Raw genomic sequence first — 20,470 nt, forward strand, 5'->3', positions numbered from 1 at the left:
ATGTTATATTGTCTGTCCTGGATTATGGTTTTGCTCCGCATTCAGGCCATACAGATGTTCCCTTACTTGGAAATTTAAAAAAGCATGGTTTGGTGAACATACAACCCTTTAAATTATGGTTGTCAAAGGGTCATAAATGTAATTATGTATGTAATATTAATCATTAAGTTGTGACAGATACAACCTTGTTGGATAAAATAGATAATTATTTCTGTCATGAATACTCAAAGCACATTATTGATATCATTAAAATCATAAAAATATAAATCCATTCTGTACTGACACAAACACAGTCATACCGGTACAGTGACTAATATATACCGTGGTAGGTACCACCTGAATAATATATTGCAGTAAACCGGTATACTTCATACAATTCATGGTCATATCTTCATATGAGTTTCACCAACAGACTTCTTACAGATTTTGGTCCTAAATAGAAATTGTGCCAATATATCTAACATGGTCACAACATACTAATTTTGTAATATAATACAGAGAATATCAGATATGTATTCAGCACTCCGCAGTTAAAAGGGCAAATAGTCGCAAGTTCGAATCTTCAATTCCTTGAACGTCTTTTCAGATAGCAAAAGAACACTCTCTTCGAGGAAATAATGCAATACAAAATATTACAAGTTTTTTGTCATTTAGGTTTCTATAATTTTCCAGCATAGTTATTAACCATGAAAATATATGGGATACATGAAACAGGAATCTCACATAGTCATTAACCATGACAATGTATGGGATACATGAAACAAGCAGCTCACAGTTAAAGACTAGGTGCAAGTGATAATGTTGAATTGTTATGGTGAGATTTTGGATATGCGAAAAAAGTTTGGAACTTCGTTTTACTTGTCAACAATATATTCATTTCATTAATTTTTATTTTCAAGTCAGAAAGCTTTTTATAGTTCATTTCAATATATTTTGCATTGCCTGCTTTAGTAAACAGTAATTCAATGGTATAAGTTTATACCAGTAACTTTGTCATCCTTGATATCAAGAGTGTGCATTGCAGTTTCTTAAATTCACGTTACTCACATAATAAATTGTAGGTGTGTCGGCTTCGTTGTTTTTAAACTGCTACGAATTATGATGAATTCGTGACAATGCACATGTTTAATTTGTACAACTTTTATAAGTACTGTGACATGAGCTGGTTTTGTTCATAATATGGTAAACTTGGTTTTGTTGACATTGGATAAAACCAGACTTGATATAATGAAGCACATGTCAGTGACATTTTCTGTCTTGTATAGTGTATCTGACCTTGCGTATAATGAATTTCAGACCTATGACTGTCGTGAGTCCCTTGAGTATTGTGATATAAACGAAATCCGAGCACAAAATGACTCCATATATGTTATAGCATATATAACTTCATAAGTAAAATAAAAGTGTCACATTAACCTTTTTCTTTGGTTTCACAGGAATGTAATGTTACAAATGCAACACTGATGCACTGCTATTCTCCGAAAGTGAAGTCCCATAACAGCAATTGCAACACCAACTTAGCCATGAAGGAACTGTACAACTATGGATTTATTCTGGACAATGTCCAATACGTTTTAAATCTAACAAAGAAAGACAAAGTTAAATTTAAAACCTTCAGTATCGTGTCTGACCCAATTTTCCAGCTACTCACAGGAACTTTAGACAAAACCTACCAATATGAACCAAATAGGGACTTGATAATCAATGTAAGTATACTTTGGTCATGTTATGCCTCACCTCAAATGTTGTAGGGATATATAATTTTACCCTTGTCTGCCCATCCATGTGTATGAAATCATTTTAAATCTAGACTTTCTCAGGCAGGGTCATCTTTTTTCCATGGTTATATTTTGTTTTATTAACCTCAAATGCATTTACAAAGGAAATATTCTTCAGTCATCTGTTCAGCATGTACAAATGTTCGAACATTTTTATATCTGATTTTTATTGGTAATATTTATCGGGTTGTTAATATTCATGTGATTATCTACATAATATTAGTTGGTAATAGTTAGTGCTGGTTGGTTATATGTGTGTAATTCTTTATTTAATATTGCTTTGTATTATTTATGTGTTTATCGATTGTTAGCTTGCAATATATACCTGTTTGTTTATTGTGACTTTGGTTGGTAATATTTATGTATGTGTTTATTTATTGTTGATTGGTCATATTTGAGATTAGTTGGTAATAGCTATGTGATAAAATATATTGCAAGCAGATTACGCTAATGTCAACCAGGAGAAATTTGCAATAATTGCAGACTTTCTTGTTTCTAAGATTGGTCATTGGTTTGTGCTATGTCATCATATGGCCAAAAATAATAATTTTCTTTGCAGTCCAAAATTACATTAATTTGCTTCATTTAGTATCACAAAACAAATCAATGGAGGACAATATTTACTAAAGCAACAAACCTGGCAACTACAGTAGTATGCTGGCATTGAGATAAACAATGCAAACTTCCTATGTTTGAATGTACGTTAAAAAACGAAAAAGCATGGCTCCTGTTGTTTTCTTTTATTTTGTACATGTCAATCAGCTAGAAATATACCACCATAAAGATATGATTTTATGTACTTGATTCACCAAGTTAGTAATCTCCCATGAGCCTTCGTAATATGATTAGTGTTCAGAAAACTCAACAGTAAAGAAGTGCTCAAATTCATCACCATGTATAAAATATATGAATTTATAAATCACACTATTATACCCTATGGATGTCATTGTCTTGTATCTTGGTTTACATTAATGTATTTATTGTATCCAATTAATGTCATTGTCTGGTGTATTGGTTTACATTATTGTATTCATAGTACCCTCTTAATATCATTGTCTGGTGTCTTGGTTCACACTCTTGTGATTTATATGAATGTCACTGTCCGGCGTCTTGGTTCAAAGCCCGAGAATGGTTCCTTATAAATATTACACTTCCTTTGTGAAACTATCAAAGTGCATCAGTTTACAACAGTATTATATCCAATGACAGAGTAACTAAAATACTATGGATTATTCAGAAATTTGGGTCATAGTCTAGTGGAGCATGAGCTGGGATTTGCATATATGACAGATTTGTTGTACAATCGAACATGTGTCAAGCAGTAACTTTAACATCAACTATTGTGTAACAATGTTTACACTCTCTATCCTATCGTTCTTTACTGAATGAAGCCATTAAAAAGGGAATAATTATAAATGATCATCCAAATCAATTCTATGATTGAAATTAAAACAGTTTATTCAGAGAAACGTATCTTGAACGACAACGACAGGTTTCTTTTTTAAATAACGTCCAGATAAGAAATGCAGCAATTCAGATGCTCCACAATGAGAATTACTCTTATTGATGTTCTTCATTGATTTACCATGTCACTTTGAGCTATCAACCACCTGTATGGTCACAAAAAAGATGCTATGATATAACGCTGGATCTACTGGCCATGAGATTAGCACAACATTAAATCAATATTTGGTAAAATTAAATACTTGTGACATGAAGATAAATGCAGGCAAACCAAACACAATGGTCACAGGTCGTCGAGCAAGAGTAAAAGCTGAGAAAATTTACTCCAAGCAAAAAGGATGGATAGACAACTGTCTAAAAATGAACAACTACTTGGTATAGTGATGAACAATATTTTGTCAAGGACAAATATCTGACATGATACACAATACAAAGTTAAATAAAATCTTATCCCCATCAAGAACAGCGACATATACTTTACAATACATATACCATGAGTGACTTAAAATATTGTTGTTCTGTCCCAGATAACAATATAATCTAAAACCAAGAAATATTACTAAAACTTGAGGAAAGGGAAGCTACAGTTACTCTTGATGCTAAGCAAGATACGCGATTATTTTATAAAACCATAAAGTGGCTTCTATTTCAGCAGAAAACTCAGGTTCAAAAGAGTTTAATTGTCTATATATCCTTACATGGACATTATCCTGATTATATTAAATGTAACTTTAAATTTGATGACAATGTTCGTATGTATTTAATATAATCGATTTAAAACAACTTTTTATAAGAGGTTAGCATTTCATGGATCCCTATATAAAGTCATCTGACACATACCAAACTTATTAGTCAACATATACAGGAACAATAATGTGGTATGGTCTTCTTTAATTTAGTACTGCTAGTCTTTAAAACATTGTTATATCCTGTACTCACCTATACTATTTTAGTTATTTCCCTACTTATCTTTGCATGTATCTTGTATGCATCCATCATTAAAGCCTTGTGTATAATGTATTGTAGCAGTACATCAGTTATCTAGTTTGTAAAGACATCTCATCTTGTCAAAAGTGTTCATTTTATATATTTAATGAAATTGTAAAATACCTTATGAAAAATTAGACAGATGAGCTTCATTTTTAAATAAAGTCTTTATTATTATTGTTGTTTACACATTTGGAACTCATGACATAACTCATTTTTAACAGACACAGTCTTGTTACGGTCTCCACAAAAGTTTGACAATATTAAAATAGGCAGTGGTGCAAAGTTGTTAAATTATTTTGATTATTTGTAGGATTATGATGATATAAAATATTTCTTACGAAATAAATGATCCATTCATCCTATCATTTGTGAAAGATGAGAGACATTATTGGAGTAAAGTCCGTGGCTAAACCACTATATATGTAGAATATTATTATGTCATTGGATGAAACAGGTGCTGTCCAAGGAGAAAACAAATTATCTTTTTACTATTCTTTGTATCATATATAAACTGGACGCCTTGTCCCCAAACATAATGAGAAGAGAAAACCCCATCGTAAAGAAAACAAAGAAAATGTCGGTGTATAAATGCTCAGCCTAGAACTTTACTCCCAATAATGCCTCTCGTCTTCACAAATGTTTGGATTAAGACCCTGTTATTTTCCGTATACGCTTTGGCCTTACATGTATACAAAGCATTTTTAAAGTTAGACAACGCTATATGCTAATCATCAAAAGAGAAAACTTATTTTAAATTGCTTAGCATTCGTTAACCTGTAAATCTGAATCAAAACAAATTCGATCGCTTGTACATATAGTGCATTCATTCCCTGTCATATATACGTAAATACTGAAGACAAACTAGTACAACAATAAGACATAAAACGTTTAGTAGATTCCCAGATATGTCAATGTTTAGTCAATATAATGCAACAACATATTCATTGCACACAGCTTCTCATGATTATAACGAATCAATAATTATCGTTGGAAACTTACTGTGCCTTGAAGTTTCTAAGTGAATAAGATATTATATATGTACATGCAATACATATTTATATAGTAATTCTAGACAATAATATTTCATCACTGTAAGAAAATTAAGACATTAAAGGAACATTACACAATATCATGATATAAAACATGCATTTGAATTATAACACGTTTCTAAGTAACTGATGGAATGTTCGCTCCCACTCTTCTCATATCAACATAAATGTTTCTTTGTTTTCTGATTGCATTACTATATATTTTTTGATATTATAGTTGTCTTTTTTCACCCCTAGAATCAAGGCATACACACACACACACACACACACACACACACACACACACACATATATATATATATATATATATATATATATATATATATATATATATATATATATATATATATATATATATATATATATATATATGTGTGTGTGTGTGTGTGTGTGTGTGTGTGTGTGTGTGTAATTCTTGCAACTCTATGGTCACAAACTAAATAATAGATAAAAGCGAAACCAACAAGTTTTCTAAAATATGTAACAACAATTTAATTATTAAAGTTATAAATGAATTTTATTAGGAACTTGAAGTATTGTGCTTTGAATTGCAATATCCTCATTATAAAGGTCTATGAAAGTTCTAAGTGGATGAATCGTTTCTTATAAATTTTAAAACCCCCAAATATTCTGACTCGCCAAGAACCGTTACGTTGTCAAGATAGCGTTATCTAGAATTCTTTTGAATAACGTATAACTATTACAGAATAATATTATAGTCCAAATAATAAGCAATTTATATTTCCACTGGACTGTCTAATCAAGTGTGTTCCCCTCAAATAATGTCTAAGTACAACATAAAACACATCTGCAGACTTAAAACAGGAACACAAGACGTGATAATGACTTCCAAATCGGAATGAGTATAATCGCCGCGTTCTCTCCTTACCAATGTCATGTGTTGCAAATGTGTTTAACAGTAGACTCCACATGACAAATAATATGAACAGATATTTAACCTCGCATATTTCACACTAGATCAAATTGAAAATATATTGGAAGAAATTTCTGAATCCGTATTGCATGCAAAACTAATATAACTTCATCAGTGTATGTCATTGTCAAACTATCTTTTGAAAACGTTTGATGCCAAAACCTTTATTTTTTAACTTGGTCTATTTATGACTTGCATATAAATGTCGATAAAAATTCTTGTGATTCCCTGATAACATTTTTCAGAGGATTTGTTAACGAAATACATTTCTTTTATAATTTTGTCAATAGGTGTTAAGGATCTCTTTTCCCAATGTTTTGACCAATATATGATCATTGCTATTTTAGTTTCAAAATTCATCTTTACCATATCACCCAAATCCAAAATAAATGTGATGCCCAATGACGTAAATTCAGTCACACACGGTAATTTTAACCTATGATAAAAAGTGTATGCACTGTACGTTTTCTTCCTATCAAAACGCTCTTGTTGTGGCAATATTTAGTGTCAGTCCTGAAATCCTTGCATAAATGGTAATACTTATAAAGAGAATTCCAAGGATTCCTAGCACATATCAATAATTAATGTAGTAGATCTGCAATATGTGACAGTACTCATTTTGTTTCTTTGGCATGATACCTTTAATATGTTTATTGTTGCTTACTAGTATAGGCAAAAGTTATGCCCTTAAAAAGAAGATATCGGGTTATTCATTTTCATCTTTAATTAAATTTGCAATTTTTATATTCACCTAGTCTATATTTTCTAAATGACACCAGTCTTAGTTCGATACTCATTTTCTTCAACCCATTATACTGGATTTACTGGATCTAACAATACTTCACCGAAGTTTTTCGTGTCTATTACTTTTAAGCTCTCTTTTTAGACTCCAATATTTCTAAATTATAAGATCCTGTGGAATCATTCACTAAGGACTGTAATTGTTGCAAAGTGCATTGTCTTGTTTTTATGTACACGTCTGTATTATATCAAGCCTACGGAATAGTACTTCCACAAATATTTGTCCCACAGCCAGTTGAAGCATATTGTAATTATAAACTCTTCATGCAACTTTCGATTTCATCAATACATTTTATCAATTTTTATTGAATTTCCTCAGACCTTAACTTTTTATGAAATTATTTGAACTGAAATGTAATATTATCATGGGGCGGTCACACCTATATTTTGGATCAATTGTCGCCTTTACTACTTTTGGCATAAGATATTCAGACACAAGAAGTGTATCAAATGTAGCTTGTTTGAGATCACTTTCTCTGTCCGTGTATATCTCTTAAATCCATTTTGTGTGTCATAAATTAAAGAGCATGAAAAAGGTCTCTTGTGTACTTAAAGTGCATTACTACCATTAGGGTTATTGATATTTCTATAATTATTTGAATCTAATTATGGTTCTATAACCAAATTAATGTCTCAACATATAGTAATAGATTCATTTTCATAGCAATGCACGCTATCCATTTTAATATTGTACAATTGTGTGCAATCATTATTGATTCTAAATGTGAATATAATTAAAAAAAAGTTAATTTCTCCTATTTCAATATCTAATGCAATCAAAGTATCAGCAGGATACATTCGTTTATATCAAAGTTGTTGATGAACAAAATACAAACTCCTCGAGAGGCCTGAGCATCCAAGTGGTCTAAAGTGCTCGCAATTACGGATCACTGCCATCTCACCTCTATATGCATGTGTTCCAGTTTCGGACAATGTGGGAACCCGAGAAAGCTTGCCAGTAGCTTCCCATGGGTCGGTGGTTCTTTCCGGGGTTTTCAAGGAATTTTCCTCCACCGTGTATAATGGATGGCATGTGTAGCTTATCCTGTGCTGACAAAATAGCGTTAAAACCTCAAACACCTCGAGCATTTGACATGTAACAGTTTGACATACATGATATACCCCTACTATCTGAAATCTCATCCTCTGTAAAATATCTTTTAAGCAACGTATACGACCTTGATTTCTTCAAAGATGATTAAAACTATCCTGACGTTTCTCAAAATCTCCCCAGCAGTGTAAAAAAGTATATACAGGTTTTGAAAAAGATATATTTATACTCACACATACAGACATTCATATATATTGCTTTTCAAAAATAAAAATTTAAAGCAATAATGTAAGATCTAGACTGATAATAATTATTATTTGGCAATATTTCTCAAAGTTTATAATCGCGATAGCAAATAGATGTTGGTCCCATTATACTATGCTTAATTCTAAACAAATCAATGGAGTTACAAAATAAAGCAATTTCATTAAATATCCCTGTTTGATTAGCGGAGGATAAAAGTACCATATAAGTCAGCAAAATTGTGATCAAATAGACTTAAACATTGACAGGCAAACGCCCGTATGATTTTTTATATTCAGATGAAGAGTTTCGACAAATCATCAATTTCTCTAATTCTGCATTTTTTAACAATTCATGAGTTTGCAAATATGTTTCAATCAAATATTCATGCTGTTTCGATACAGTATTTCATTCAATTTATGAAAAGATTTTGTAGTTTGCTTTGTGAGGTCTTCCCTTATGAATATATGTCATCCTTTCAACATTTCCCTTTTCCTCAGGATATCACGTTGCTTTATCATTGAAATGAGTCTGCAAAGCATCGGTCTAATGGTATTGTTATCAAGTATGCCAAGTCCATAGGCTTTGTTTTTTTCACTCTCATACGATCATCCCGTTTACTATTTTTCACGTTTCTAGCACGCAGTTTTTATGTTTACCTTTAGTCTATATTATAAGCTCGATAATGTTCAATGATTGTTTTCTCTTTCTCCAGGATTTTAGTTCTACTATTCAATTCTTATTCTCAATTTTACCGATTCATTCACAATTTTAGCCGATTCATTCTCACAAACACTGTTTATTTCATCCATGAGTATTGACATCTTCTTCTCTATATCATCCTGTATTTCTATCTTTATCTTTTAGAGTAATTATGTTAGCATTCGAGACAAGAAAACTAATTTTGGAGTCTGTATAACCTCATGAACTGGCTGATGTTTTGTAAAAGGGATATAGTTATCAGCCTCTTCTTTTATACTTCTCTTTATCTTTGTGATTCATTCAATATGTTTGCTGGTCGTGACTAGATCATGAAATTATTCTGTCACGTATTGATTACTAGCTGCCATTCGGAAATTTTTACACCCGATTTCTGCATAATTATTCATTATTTCTTGACACGTGGTAATGCAGACAAATCAGATGTTACAAATTCGGTAATGATATGTATATGTGTGCTTATTACGTAAAGCGGAGTTAACATATATTTATTTAATGTACTTGCTGGTGTCACACATATAACATATTCCAGCACGTAACTTAACGTATATTTCTTACCTTACATTCCTTACATACGAATGCAGGTCAGTTCATTCATACTAATGGATACATTTAAATACGCATCTATGTTGCCTTTATAGACTTGCCAGTGTACCCATCAACCGCCATCTTAATACATTGGCTGAGCAGAATAACATTCTTAACACACTTCATTTAGAACTCTTAGAAGCTCCAAAGAATAATTAGACTTGTAGGAATCATATAACATCAGTTTAATTTTCTCTCCACTGAATCTGAAGAAATAATATTCACCGGCAACATCCAATTTCATTCTTAATAACCTGAAATATATACTTTATAAAGAAAATGAAAATACACGTATTCAAAACTGAGTTTACGTCTCAAGTGACACTATTTTGTGATTTATCTGGATTCCTATTATATAACCACTTAAAACACATACTAACAAGTGAGGGGTTCATGGACCAGTCGTTATCAAATATTCTAAGTATTTGAAATAGCATTGCTTTGTCAGTATCGATGCGTTACACTATACAATGTACTGTCAATTACCAAAGAATAAGTGTGAACTAATGTTACCTCAGAAAAATAAAAAGGATCAACTTCCCTCATCTTAGACTACAAGTTCAGGCGTTTCCGTGCAAAATTGTACAGCTAATGGTAATGCCAGCAACAGTTGTTTTTGATATTCCTTGGTTATGGTGTTATCACCTGACAAAATCACTGTTACTAATCGTAAGAGAAATTAAACATGTCAAGACTAGAGGAAACCATAACTGTAATGTCCGGTGTGGAGCTATTGAAAGTATTTTACTTATATTATCATCAGCTATTGTATTTATTATTTTTGCATTAAGATTAAATATGAAAAATGGATGAGATTGACTAAATGCCATTAAACAGGTAAATCATCATTTCTTAAACATCCTGCGCCTTGAAACCATCCTAGGAACTCATTTAATTAATGGTTTAATCAGGACGCAAAACGATCTATATCAGGAATAAGACACTCTCTTTATGCACACACTTTCAACAAATATCTCTGTTTAGCATCCATTTTGTAGTGACGGAAAACAATCTGGAAAGTAAATCAGTCAGTATATTATGTTTATAGGTATTATGTATTGCTCATATGAATATCTTCTTTTCCTAACACAGTTCTTAAATCTATCTGCCAAACTGACCCAGCTGAATTCACGGAATTATGTCCATAACATTAATATACGAGATAGTTGCTAGATTGAATCTCAGTATATCTGAATAGTAAAACCAAACTGCTTTATTGTGATGACTTTTACCATTCACATCTGTAACATTATAGGTACTGTCATTCTAGTTCATTGATGCAATGTTTATCTTTTATTATCAAAATTGTTGCTCTGACAATAACTATGTATTGTATCATGCTCCAAACTCTAGGCAATTTATTTGAAAGTTAGCTCCAATCTTTGTTCATATATCAAAGATTCACCTTTCTTGACAAACCATATAATCTCCCCGAACAGAGAGGCTGCCTAAGTATAAATAGTAACATCAATCCTCTCTTCTCCCATAAACTTCTATTCTTGTTCCGAAATGTTTAGGTATTATCATTCTAGTGTATTAAGATTGTGTTAAAATAATGATTTTTATTATCAACTATTTTATTATCAAAATTGCTGTTTTCACTAAGTCATTTTATTTTATTCCATATATCTTTAGTGTATTTTTTCTTCCAGCAAAATATACAATCAATTGTAAGCATACCAAGGAATAATGCAACTATTTTACTATCACCGAATTTTTAACAAACGTTTTTTGGCGAGATAATCAACCTTTCTTCCACTTTCAAATTTAGTAAGAACAATCTTTAACTGCACCAAGAACAAAGAAGACAATTCTTTAAATGGAATTTAGGTTGACTCTTGTACGGAATTCCCTCTGTTTTCTACCCGGAGACGTTCTAAGGTTCATGGATTGCTTTGTGAAACTCTTTCATATTGTACTTCAGTGCTTTAGCTGGACCACATTTACGTCCATGGTTTTAATTTTCTTCTGCTAGTGAAAAATCCTTTAAGTCTAAATCACCATCATTAAGATTATTGCAAAGATTACACTACTTTCTTTTTAAGTTTTAATATACAATGCACCTCCTTCTAAACGATTCATGGTTTTGCACCTGACCCCTGAGAGTAATATCGGAAATGAAGCTGTTTGCTTCAACATTTCTGGTATTTATGCTCTTTAGTAAGTGTGCAAATAATCTCTGCAGCAACATGGTGCCTTAAAGCACTAAAGTCTTTGTCATAAAAATGTTGTTTGCTTATATCATTCCATATTTCTCGATTGACATTAGTGGCATGGCCCAAGTAATTAAAATTGTCTGGGATCTTATACGTTTCTTCAGTTTCACTTGTTGCACACAAAGAAGTGCATAACGCATTCGTCAACCCAACCAAGGATATATAAATGGGCTGCAATTTTGAGGAATCACTCTATTATGACAACTCTTACATGTTATTAAGATGGCTTATAAAAGGACCGTTAGCATCTGGTCCTAAGCTATACAATGTCCCATTTATTTTGCACTTAAAGAAAGTTTACTTTATTGTTTTACATTGATCAATGTCGCGTTAATTCATTTTGAACCTATCCATGTAATTCTGATAGACGTTCACCAAACTCACCATCGATTTCTTGCATTTAGCCATCGTTCATGTAACCCTAGTTTATGCTACAAAGTCTGTTATATCAGACAGGTCTGAGACTAGACTTGTTCAAATATAGGATATTTTGTGTCTGTTTTAGCTGCAGTAACAACCGTGCATGTTGCTGAGGTACGAATCCTAATTGCAGCAGACTTCAACTTGATTTCTTATATTTCATTGTTTTTCCGGCTTCTTAAATCATTTCACTTTGGAAGAAATTTCCTCAACGCCATAAAGGAGCAGCTATTTGTTCTTCAAGAAATACCAAGAATTTTGAGTTGGCTTTGAGGTCCATAATTAAGACGAATTTATTTTGTAGCCATTTCAAATACACAAAATGAAAATACAGCGATTAACAAATCTAGCTTAGACTAGATCCTTAGCTGACTTCGTAAGAACCACAATAATAAAACAGGTACCTATAAATTAAATATCTTACCATTCCTTTATATCGCCAGAATGAATATGAAATGCATAGTCCAAGTGTCCAGTTTATATATGATACATCGTTTGACTGGTGATATATTTACCTTCTCTTTTGAAGAGGCATGTTTCCTCCAATGACAGAATAACATGCAATATAGGTGAAACTGTAGGTTTGATGGAAAATAATGTATTTCCCAAGACAGTTGCGTGCTTATTTACAACTGATTAAAGCAAACCTGTCCATTGTATAATTACCACCAAATACACTTGAAGCTTTAATATCAAATGAGTTGTTATATCAAGTTTTTATGTCCAAATTATATGTCCTGGAACACGTCTAAATATTTGCAACGCATTAACGTATAAGTTCGGCAAGTAATGAGTGATGTTACATGAAAAAGACAAAATATAGAACAGTCTTTGTTTTGAATAAAAATTCCAACATAAATATGTACTTCACACATAAAAGCGATAGTCATTTTCTACATTACAAAACAAATATAAAACGTAACACTTTTTAATCACATAAGCACTTGACTTCAGCAGATTCAGCAATATTAAAGATTCCATAGAATTATGATTGATTACTTGACTACTGTGACACATGAAACCCGGGAAATAATTATGACGAATTTCCATTTTTATATGAATGTTTGCCTGACAAGTATTTTGGTTTGACTGTGCCTTTTGAGTGAAAACAGAACCAGTCTCAACATAGCTACATACATAAAGCTGCATGTGCTTCTTCTATGTTATGGTAATCAGCTTTCATGTGGAATGTGAGTAAACGTTGGACATTGGCATGAAGCATGGCCAAATGCTATAAAACAACATTCCTTTAGCCAAATACACCAAAATAATGGCTTTGTATAATGCATCCAAAATCAAAATTTGCATAAGTAACTTATATTTAATACAGCTAAAGCAAAGTATGTAAAAAATCATACACATGGCAAATAAGGAAATTGCATTCCCACCAAAATAGCATTATCGAAGGTTCTGGTGATCACAAGATTTGTATAAACTATCTTTATGTTGATTCATTGCATTTCATTTTTTAATAATTTTTTAATTCTGAAAATTGAGATTTTAGTCCCAAATTACAGATTTTGGTCCCAAATATTGCAGATATTGGTCCCAAATTACATACATATGGTTTGAAATGTTATAATTGAAAGACTAATATTTGAAATCATCTTTTAAACTTAAGATGAATATCTGTACGGTCAATTAAAGTGACTGCAGCTAAAGACAGAGCTCACAGAGACCTCTGTTTTGTGGAAATGAGTTAATTTCTTTTGCTAATTTGTACCATTTCAGGCCACGTGTCTGAGTAGGAGTGAAGTGGCAGCACGAGATGTGAAAGTCTCAATTGGAAACGGTTTCTGTAGCGAAGTAGCTGTGTTAGAATCCCAAGTCACTTGTAAACCGCCAAAAGATCAGCCCAAATCCAAACAGGGGAATGTCAGTCCAGAAGTATTTGTAAGTATCTAATCAAATACAGGCTGTATGGATTACAATCTATCTAAGGGACAATATTCAGGTTAACCACTTCTATAGCTCCAGGTTCAAAGTTTGCTTACAACAAAACATGTAAGTATTGGTCGCTGTTGGGATTCAATATCTTTTTCATGTTCTGGATTAAAAGCAAGTTACTATACAAAGTAAGCAAAAATACTCACTTCAAGCTGTACTAAGTTTCTCTTCTTTATTAATTGTTACATACTGAGTTCCTGCACACATTTAACATCACGTTTCATAAAATTTCATTTTAGATGATCTTTATGTTTTTATCTAGGTCTATATTGGTGGCAATTCCTTCGGGCTGGTTGGATATTTGCGTTACGATCCACAACCGGTCTTTCCCACACCAATTACTGGTGTAATGCCAATAATAATTGGTTTGACAATGGGTGTTGTGATCCTTGTCATCATTTTCTTTGTCGCTGTCCTGGTATTCAAGAAGCGTGAGAAGAATATGGTCAAGATGTGGCAGATACCGATGGAAAATCTGGAATCAAATGTCGACGGGAATCGTGAAGAAGGTATTTATGATATTCAAGGTCACTAAAGAATATAAAAATGGTATCTGTGGCACTCATTGGAGGCATGGAGGATCGGTGGTTTGCATGCTGGACTAGTGATCAGAAGATTATGGGCTCCAAGCTTACCCATACCAAGCCGTGTCAGGTCACTGTGATGTATCTATGAGCAAGAGACGCTGCATCAACACTGTATAAAATTGTATGCGTGTCTTTAGTGTTAGTGTGTCATTAAAAGCCAATTTGATTGTTTCGCTTTTCATACCAATATCGATGGTGAAACCTTGTTAATCCAAGCATTTCATACTTGTATATCTAGTGAAGCCTTGTTGATTCAGGTCTTTATCATAGGAAAGACTCTGCTTCTGAGGGAATATTTGCAAAATAAGTCTTTTAAGTGATTAGCTATTTAAATTTATCAGAACTATATGAAAAGGTTCTAAAGATAAGAATCATATTTTAATGTCTGTGTTGGCCTTTATTGAAGAACATTATACAGTCGTCCCTCTTTATGACAGTGTTCAAAGGGAGCAATGGAGTATACTGTAGAGAACCCACCTTATAACAAAGTACATGATAAAGTATTATATTCATATATTACTACCCATAGGAGTCAAAATAGAAATTACATACAATATAAAAGAGCGACATCTATATTAAATAAACATACAACTTTAGCTACCACAAATTGAAAGGTATAGTTGTGTAAAATGTGTCAGCAAATTGTATTTGTTAATTAATTTCAGTCAAAAAGAAATTTGTATAGACAAAGCTACTGATGATGACGTCATAGCCTGGATATTAATACAATTTCACAGCTTTAAGTAACTATGTCAAGCATAAATAACCTGATCACAGACGTTCATGCACAAGTGCTTTAAGCTATGCAAATTACCGGCATTCCAAGACATATTTTGTAATACATATTCATAATGCATACTTCATTTCATTTGAATTAATTCTGTTTGATTAGCAATCTCTTTGCATTCTAGTTGTTTCAATTGGTTTGGTGTGTTGTGCATTATTTGATCCAGACAGCCAGACATTTGATAATGGTAACAGTCAAGAGTATGGAAGACCCGAATCCAGTTTGTGTGCAAGACATTTTAAAGAAAACCATAGCAAAGAGATTTTGCGTGTACCCTAATTCGAGACCAAGAAAAAATAGTCCTTGACATTTTCAGGGCAAAATCGTCCTGAAAATTGTAATGTTACACAACTATCAAGGTGCACGTTTGCTTGCCACAATATGTCACCCTAAGTGTAAGCTGTTACTACTAATGAAGATAATATGACTTTCGACAAGAGTTCTAGAAGACTAACACCCGTAATGTCAGCATGATCTACGCCATGCAACAATTTGGATACTAATCATTAACTTCATAGTAAACAAAAATGTGGCAGCAGTAGGTAATGCTCTTTGAAGTAATTACAGCCAACGCCGCTTCACTTAAACTTGAAGCACTACATTTAAAGATAAATAGTTTTTGTTGGAATTCCGACCTCAGTCTGTTGATCTGTTGAAACCATGTACAGACCTTTGGTTGCATTCATTACATCAGTGGAGGCTAGGATGATATTAACACCTTCGATTAACTGTCCGCTGGTCCTATCAAACAAATGGCATCAGCTCAGTTACGTTGTGATGACATACCTGAATATATTCAGGAACTAAAATATTGTTTCAGCGTCAAGCAGCAGTTTAGTCCCAGTATAAGTCAAGCACTTTTACCAGTATGTATAGGTGAAGGAACACGGTATATTGACCTACCCATGCTGTTATGGAGACGCGACATAATGAGGTTACCAGTATGTATATGGTATGGTACAATGCAAGTTGTATATCAATATTATGCAATTTCTCGACATTTTCATAAATATTCATAATAAAATGTTTTTCAGGTAATGTTCATAACAGCTCATCAGTCCTGGTGCATTAATTATGTATGTTCCATATTTTAAAGAGTGTGCAATTTTGCTTTTCTTTTACAGACAATACTGGTACTAATGTGGCAAGTGCGCCAGTTATTGACAAGAGCACACTTGCTGTGCTAATAGATGCCAGATTGATAATTAACCGAAATCGCTTGCGTCTTGGAGATAGTATTGGAAAAGGTTTGTGATGAATATTAATATATTTGTATAAGTAAATTTCAACCGTTCTAGAGAGACAGCTTTTCTACCAGAAGAAATTGCTTTTTCTAGACAGGTCATTTCTCAGTTGGCATAACATATTGTAACTACACGTTAATATTCCAGAATGGAGATAATAACAATCTTCGTTATCGTTCAATGATAAATGAGCTTTCATATCTCCACATTTTGTGATTTGTCAAAACAAAGTCTTAAACGCAATACCAGCGTGACTTGTATGCCTGAAGCCACTGTAATAAACAGTCTCAAGCTCATACTAAAATTCTAGTTTTAAATTTTGCTCAAATGCGACATAAACATTACTGTTTTGTCGAAATGGTTTGCACAAGTTAAAATGTTAGCTCAACTTTGTGATATATTTTTCGATTATAGTTGCGTGTGCAGCCTCTAAGATTGATATGCATGATGGTGACTATATCATTTTGGTTGTCCCTTCAGCATGTTCACTGAAAGTATTTTTAAATGAGTCACTTTTGCAGAAGAAATTCTCTAGACTTAAGTTATAGGAATCAATATGCCAGTACTAAATACAAAATTAGCTAGAATTAATAACTCAACATAGTTTTCCGATAGCTGCATAACAAATAGTGACGTCATATAATTTAAAATACTTAACTAATTGTGTTTAGATTCATTTTACGAACATTATAATCAGTTTCTTATGCAAAATGTAATGTACATGCAGAGAGACAGAGTGTGTCAAATATTAGATTATAACACTGCCTCCACCCGAATCAATCTTGCAGCTGCTGATATCTTACAAGTAAGCCATATTGTACACAAAGCGGTCCTAGTGTTATCGTGTACTTGCTTGTCTGTAATACACTTTCTCTTGAAATTGATGACAACATAATTCACAGAATAATGTTTTGACTGAATTTAGAGATTAAAAATAACGATCGCTGGCATGAGTTTATTTGTCCATTTGTTACATTTTTTCCAGTAGCATCTACATTTCCCTTTTCAGTGTGGTGTCATTTATTTGTTTATTCATTGCGTGATTTCCACAACTGACTGAAGTTTCTGTAAGTCTCGCATCTGAATGTATAATGACTGAGAGGAAAGCTATATTTGACAAAAATGCCTGTATATGTCTGTCATAACTTAATTTCGTTTTTGAAGTAGTAGAGTGAAGATTAGTTCTTGTACTTCTAAAGCATTTGACAACTTAAATTTTAGATCAGGTCAAGACCATTAATTATATTATCTTCATTTGAATAAAGTTTATCTCTTAATAACTGCTATAGTTCACAAGCCGGCTTGTTCTATTAGCTGGAAAAAATATTTCTTTATTAGCTGATGATGGGATTTTGCTAATGTTTGCATTAAATATACTGTTATGCAACTGTACTAAAATGTTTATATTTGGTAAAATAATTAATGACATGAAAAAGAGGATAGAAGAGTTAAAGATATAATAAACTATTAATGAACTATTACCTCGATAAGTTAATTAACTCATGTCAAATCCTTATTTCATTAACAAAATAGTATTAGCAAACAAACAAAAACAATCTTCATTTAGGTAAACTATATGAAATAGCAAACTACACCAGTTCATATGGGTTCTAAGTATAAAGGCTTGCTATTTGTGCCATAAGCTTTATCATTACAAGTAGTCAAGTTTCTCTTGTAGGTCTGAGTTTCCATGAAAACCATTTTATATATTTGGACATCATGTTGGGGTGTAGGGTCAGAGTATATTGCCTATTGAAAAGTTATAATTCACCAACACCTTTAGGTGTTGGCATAGGGTGGCCGTTTCCTAGCAGGCCTAACAAACTTGAACGGCTTTTCTTCAAGATATAACTGCATCAAATCTTTAAGAATATGATTGATGTTCTCAGAAATTGCAATTAGACGATTCATTATGTCTTTAATACACTGACAGATTAGGCGAAAGTACATTGCTGCTTAAATTTGACCTGGATATTGCCATCTGCATTCGGAGTCGCATGACCATAGGACTATACAAATCTCGCGACCTACATGTAAATGACATCAGATGTCAAACAGCTTAGTGATATCGTAAATAAAGAAATTTCCAAAGTTGTTGTTCATCTTGCAACAAATGTAGAGTATGCGCATTTAGTTCTAGAGCCCCGTTTTAAGGAATTTGTAGATTTGTGTGATTATTGGAATTCGGCGCCATGGAAATATTCCTAGCCCGAAATAATCAGCCAATCATTTGGAGCAGTTGTCACTGAGTGAAGTGTTAGTGAGTTTACATGATGCCATGGTTCACTAATAGAAACCGAATAAATATCCGTGTCGTAAGACAGTCTATATTAAAATCTAGTTTTATATTTTGGTGGTGTGACTTCAAAGGCAGTATTTACGGTAGAAACCCTGTACAAGGGGATAAATGAGAAGGGATTTGGCAGATACCATTTATGTTGTCATGTGGGCAAAGTTGGCACAGTTATATTAGCGAAATGTGCCTGAAAAGCATACATTGACTGGCCTAAGATGGCGGAGTTAAAATAGTTCCAAGTTTTAGGGGTTACTTACATATTTTCTAAGGTATGAACTGTTGGCGGTACGGAAACATGATGAAGATAAAACATATAGACGTGCGGTTGATATATATTTGGCAGGTTGTGCTATATGTGGTTTTGCATTAATTAGAGGAAATTTTGGAGATATAATGGACACTTCGTGCTTTCTAATTTACAACTGAAGTTGTATGGAAGTCTTTGGAAAGTTAGGGTAAACTTATGACTTCTAGATATAATGCGCCAGGGTTTGACAATCGATCGGTCAAGTAAATACCCGTGTGCGTGTAACAATATAATCGGAAAATAGTATATAGAAGTCACGTAATAATTGTAAATAAATAAAATAAACAATTAATGCTCGAATTATTTAATCTGATAACAATGACAAATGACATGTTGGTATTGCAGCAGGGTGAACGGAAAACAAATAGCAATCTCAACAAGTACTGGGCACGTGTCAGCGATGTTTTCGTTGGCATCACGTGACTATCGCATTGACATATACTGTCTGCTTGGTAAATATGCTTTTCTTCAAGTTTGTACAACATCTACAGATTTCCAGTGGCAGTTTTTAGAATAAATATTTAAGAAGTTTGTGTTTTAACATTTTTCTATAAAGATTAGTTGACTTTCATTTATGTTCGATTTGTTTTCCTTGACCAACACTAGAACTGGTTTTTTGTTGAGATCACATGATTATATGGCCTTTGATGTTATTGACATTTAGGTCGCGAGATTTTGTGTAGTCATGTGACTAGGAATGCAAATGGCGAAATCCGAGATAAATTTTAGCAACGTGTTCTTTTGTTTCGTCTGTGAGCAGATTAAAGATAAAATGAATGCAATGCTTGTAATTTCTGGAAAATTAAATCATATTCTCATTGCTTTCATGCAAATATATATCAATGAAAGTCGTTCAAGTTTGATAGGCCGGCTAGTAAACGATTACTCTATGCGAACACCAACTGGTATTGGCAAATTTCAAATTTTCGATAGGCAATTTATTCCTGAGGTGGCAAAGGTCAGAGGAAACTCTGAATATAGGTAATGGTGATTACAAGACAGACCATTTGTATTCTTACGGTATATAATTCTTAACAACTTTTCACGG

General features: G+C 32.7%; 1 protein-coding gene across 1 annotated transcript in view; it reads left to right on the forward strand.

Annotated features, from left to right (window-relative positions):
- Positions 1-20,470, forward strand: part of LOC149803925 (hepatocyte growth factor receptor-like) — an 85,414-nt gene that overhangs the window by 59,646 nt on the left and 5,298 nt on the right. The window contains exons 8-12 of the mRNA XM_089954007.1: positions 1,437-1,706; positions 13,986-14,147; positions 14,464-14,710; positions 15,700-15,795; positions 16,700-16,822. Of these exons, the coding sequence (XP_089810133.1) occupies positions 1,437-1,706; positions 13,986-14,147; positions 14,464-14,710; positions 15,700-15,795; positions 16,700-16,822 (898 nt within the window). The remainder of the gene's footprint in view (positions 1-1,436; positions 1,707-13,985; positions 14,148-14,463; positions 14,711-15,699; positions 15,796-16,699; positions 16,823-20,470) is intronic.

The sequence above is a fragment of the Sinohyriopsis cumingii genome, chromosome 3 (genome assembly GCF_028554795.1).
Source record: "Sinohyriopsis cumingii isolate HCF-2022 chromosome 3, ASM2855479v2, whole genome shotgun sequence".
Classification (NCBI taxonomy): Eukaryota; Metazoa; Mollusca; class Bivalvia; order Unionida; family Unionidae; genus Sinohyriopsis; species Sinohyriopsis cumingii.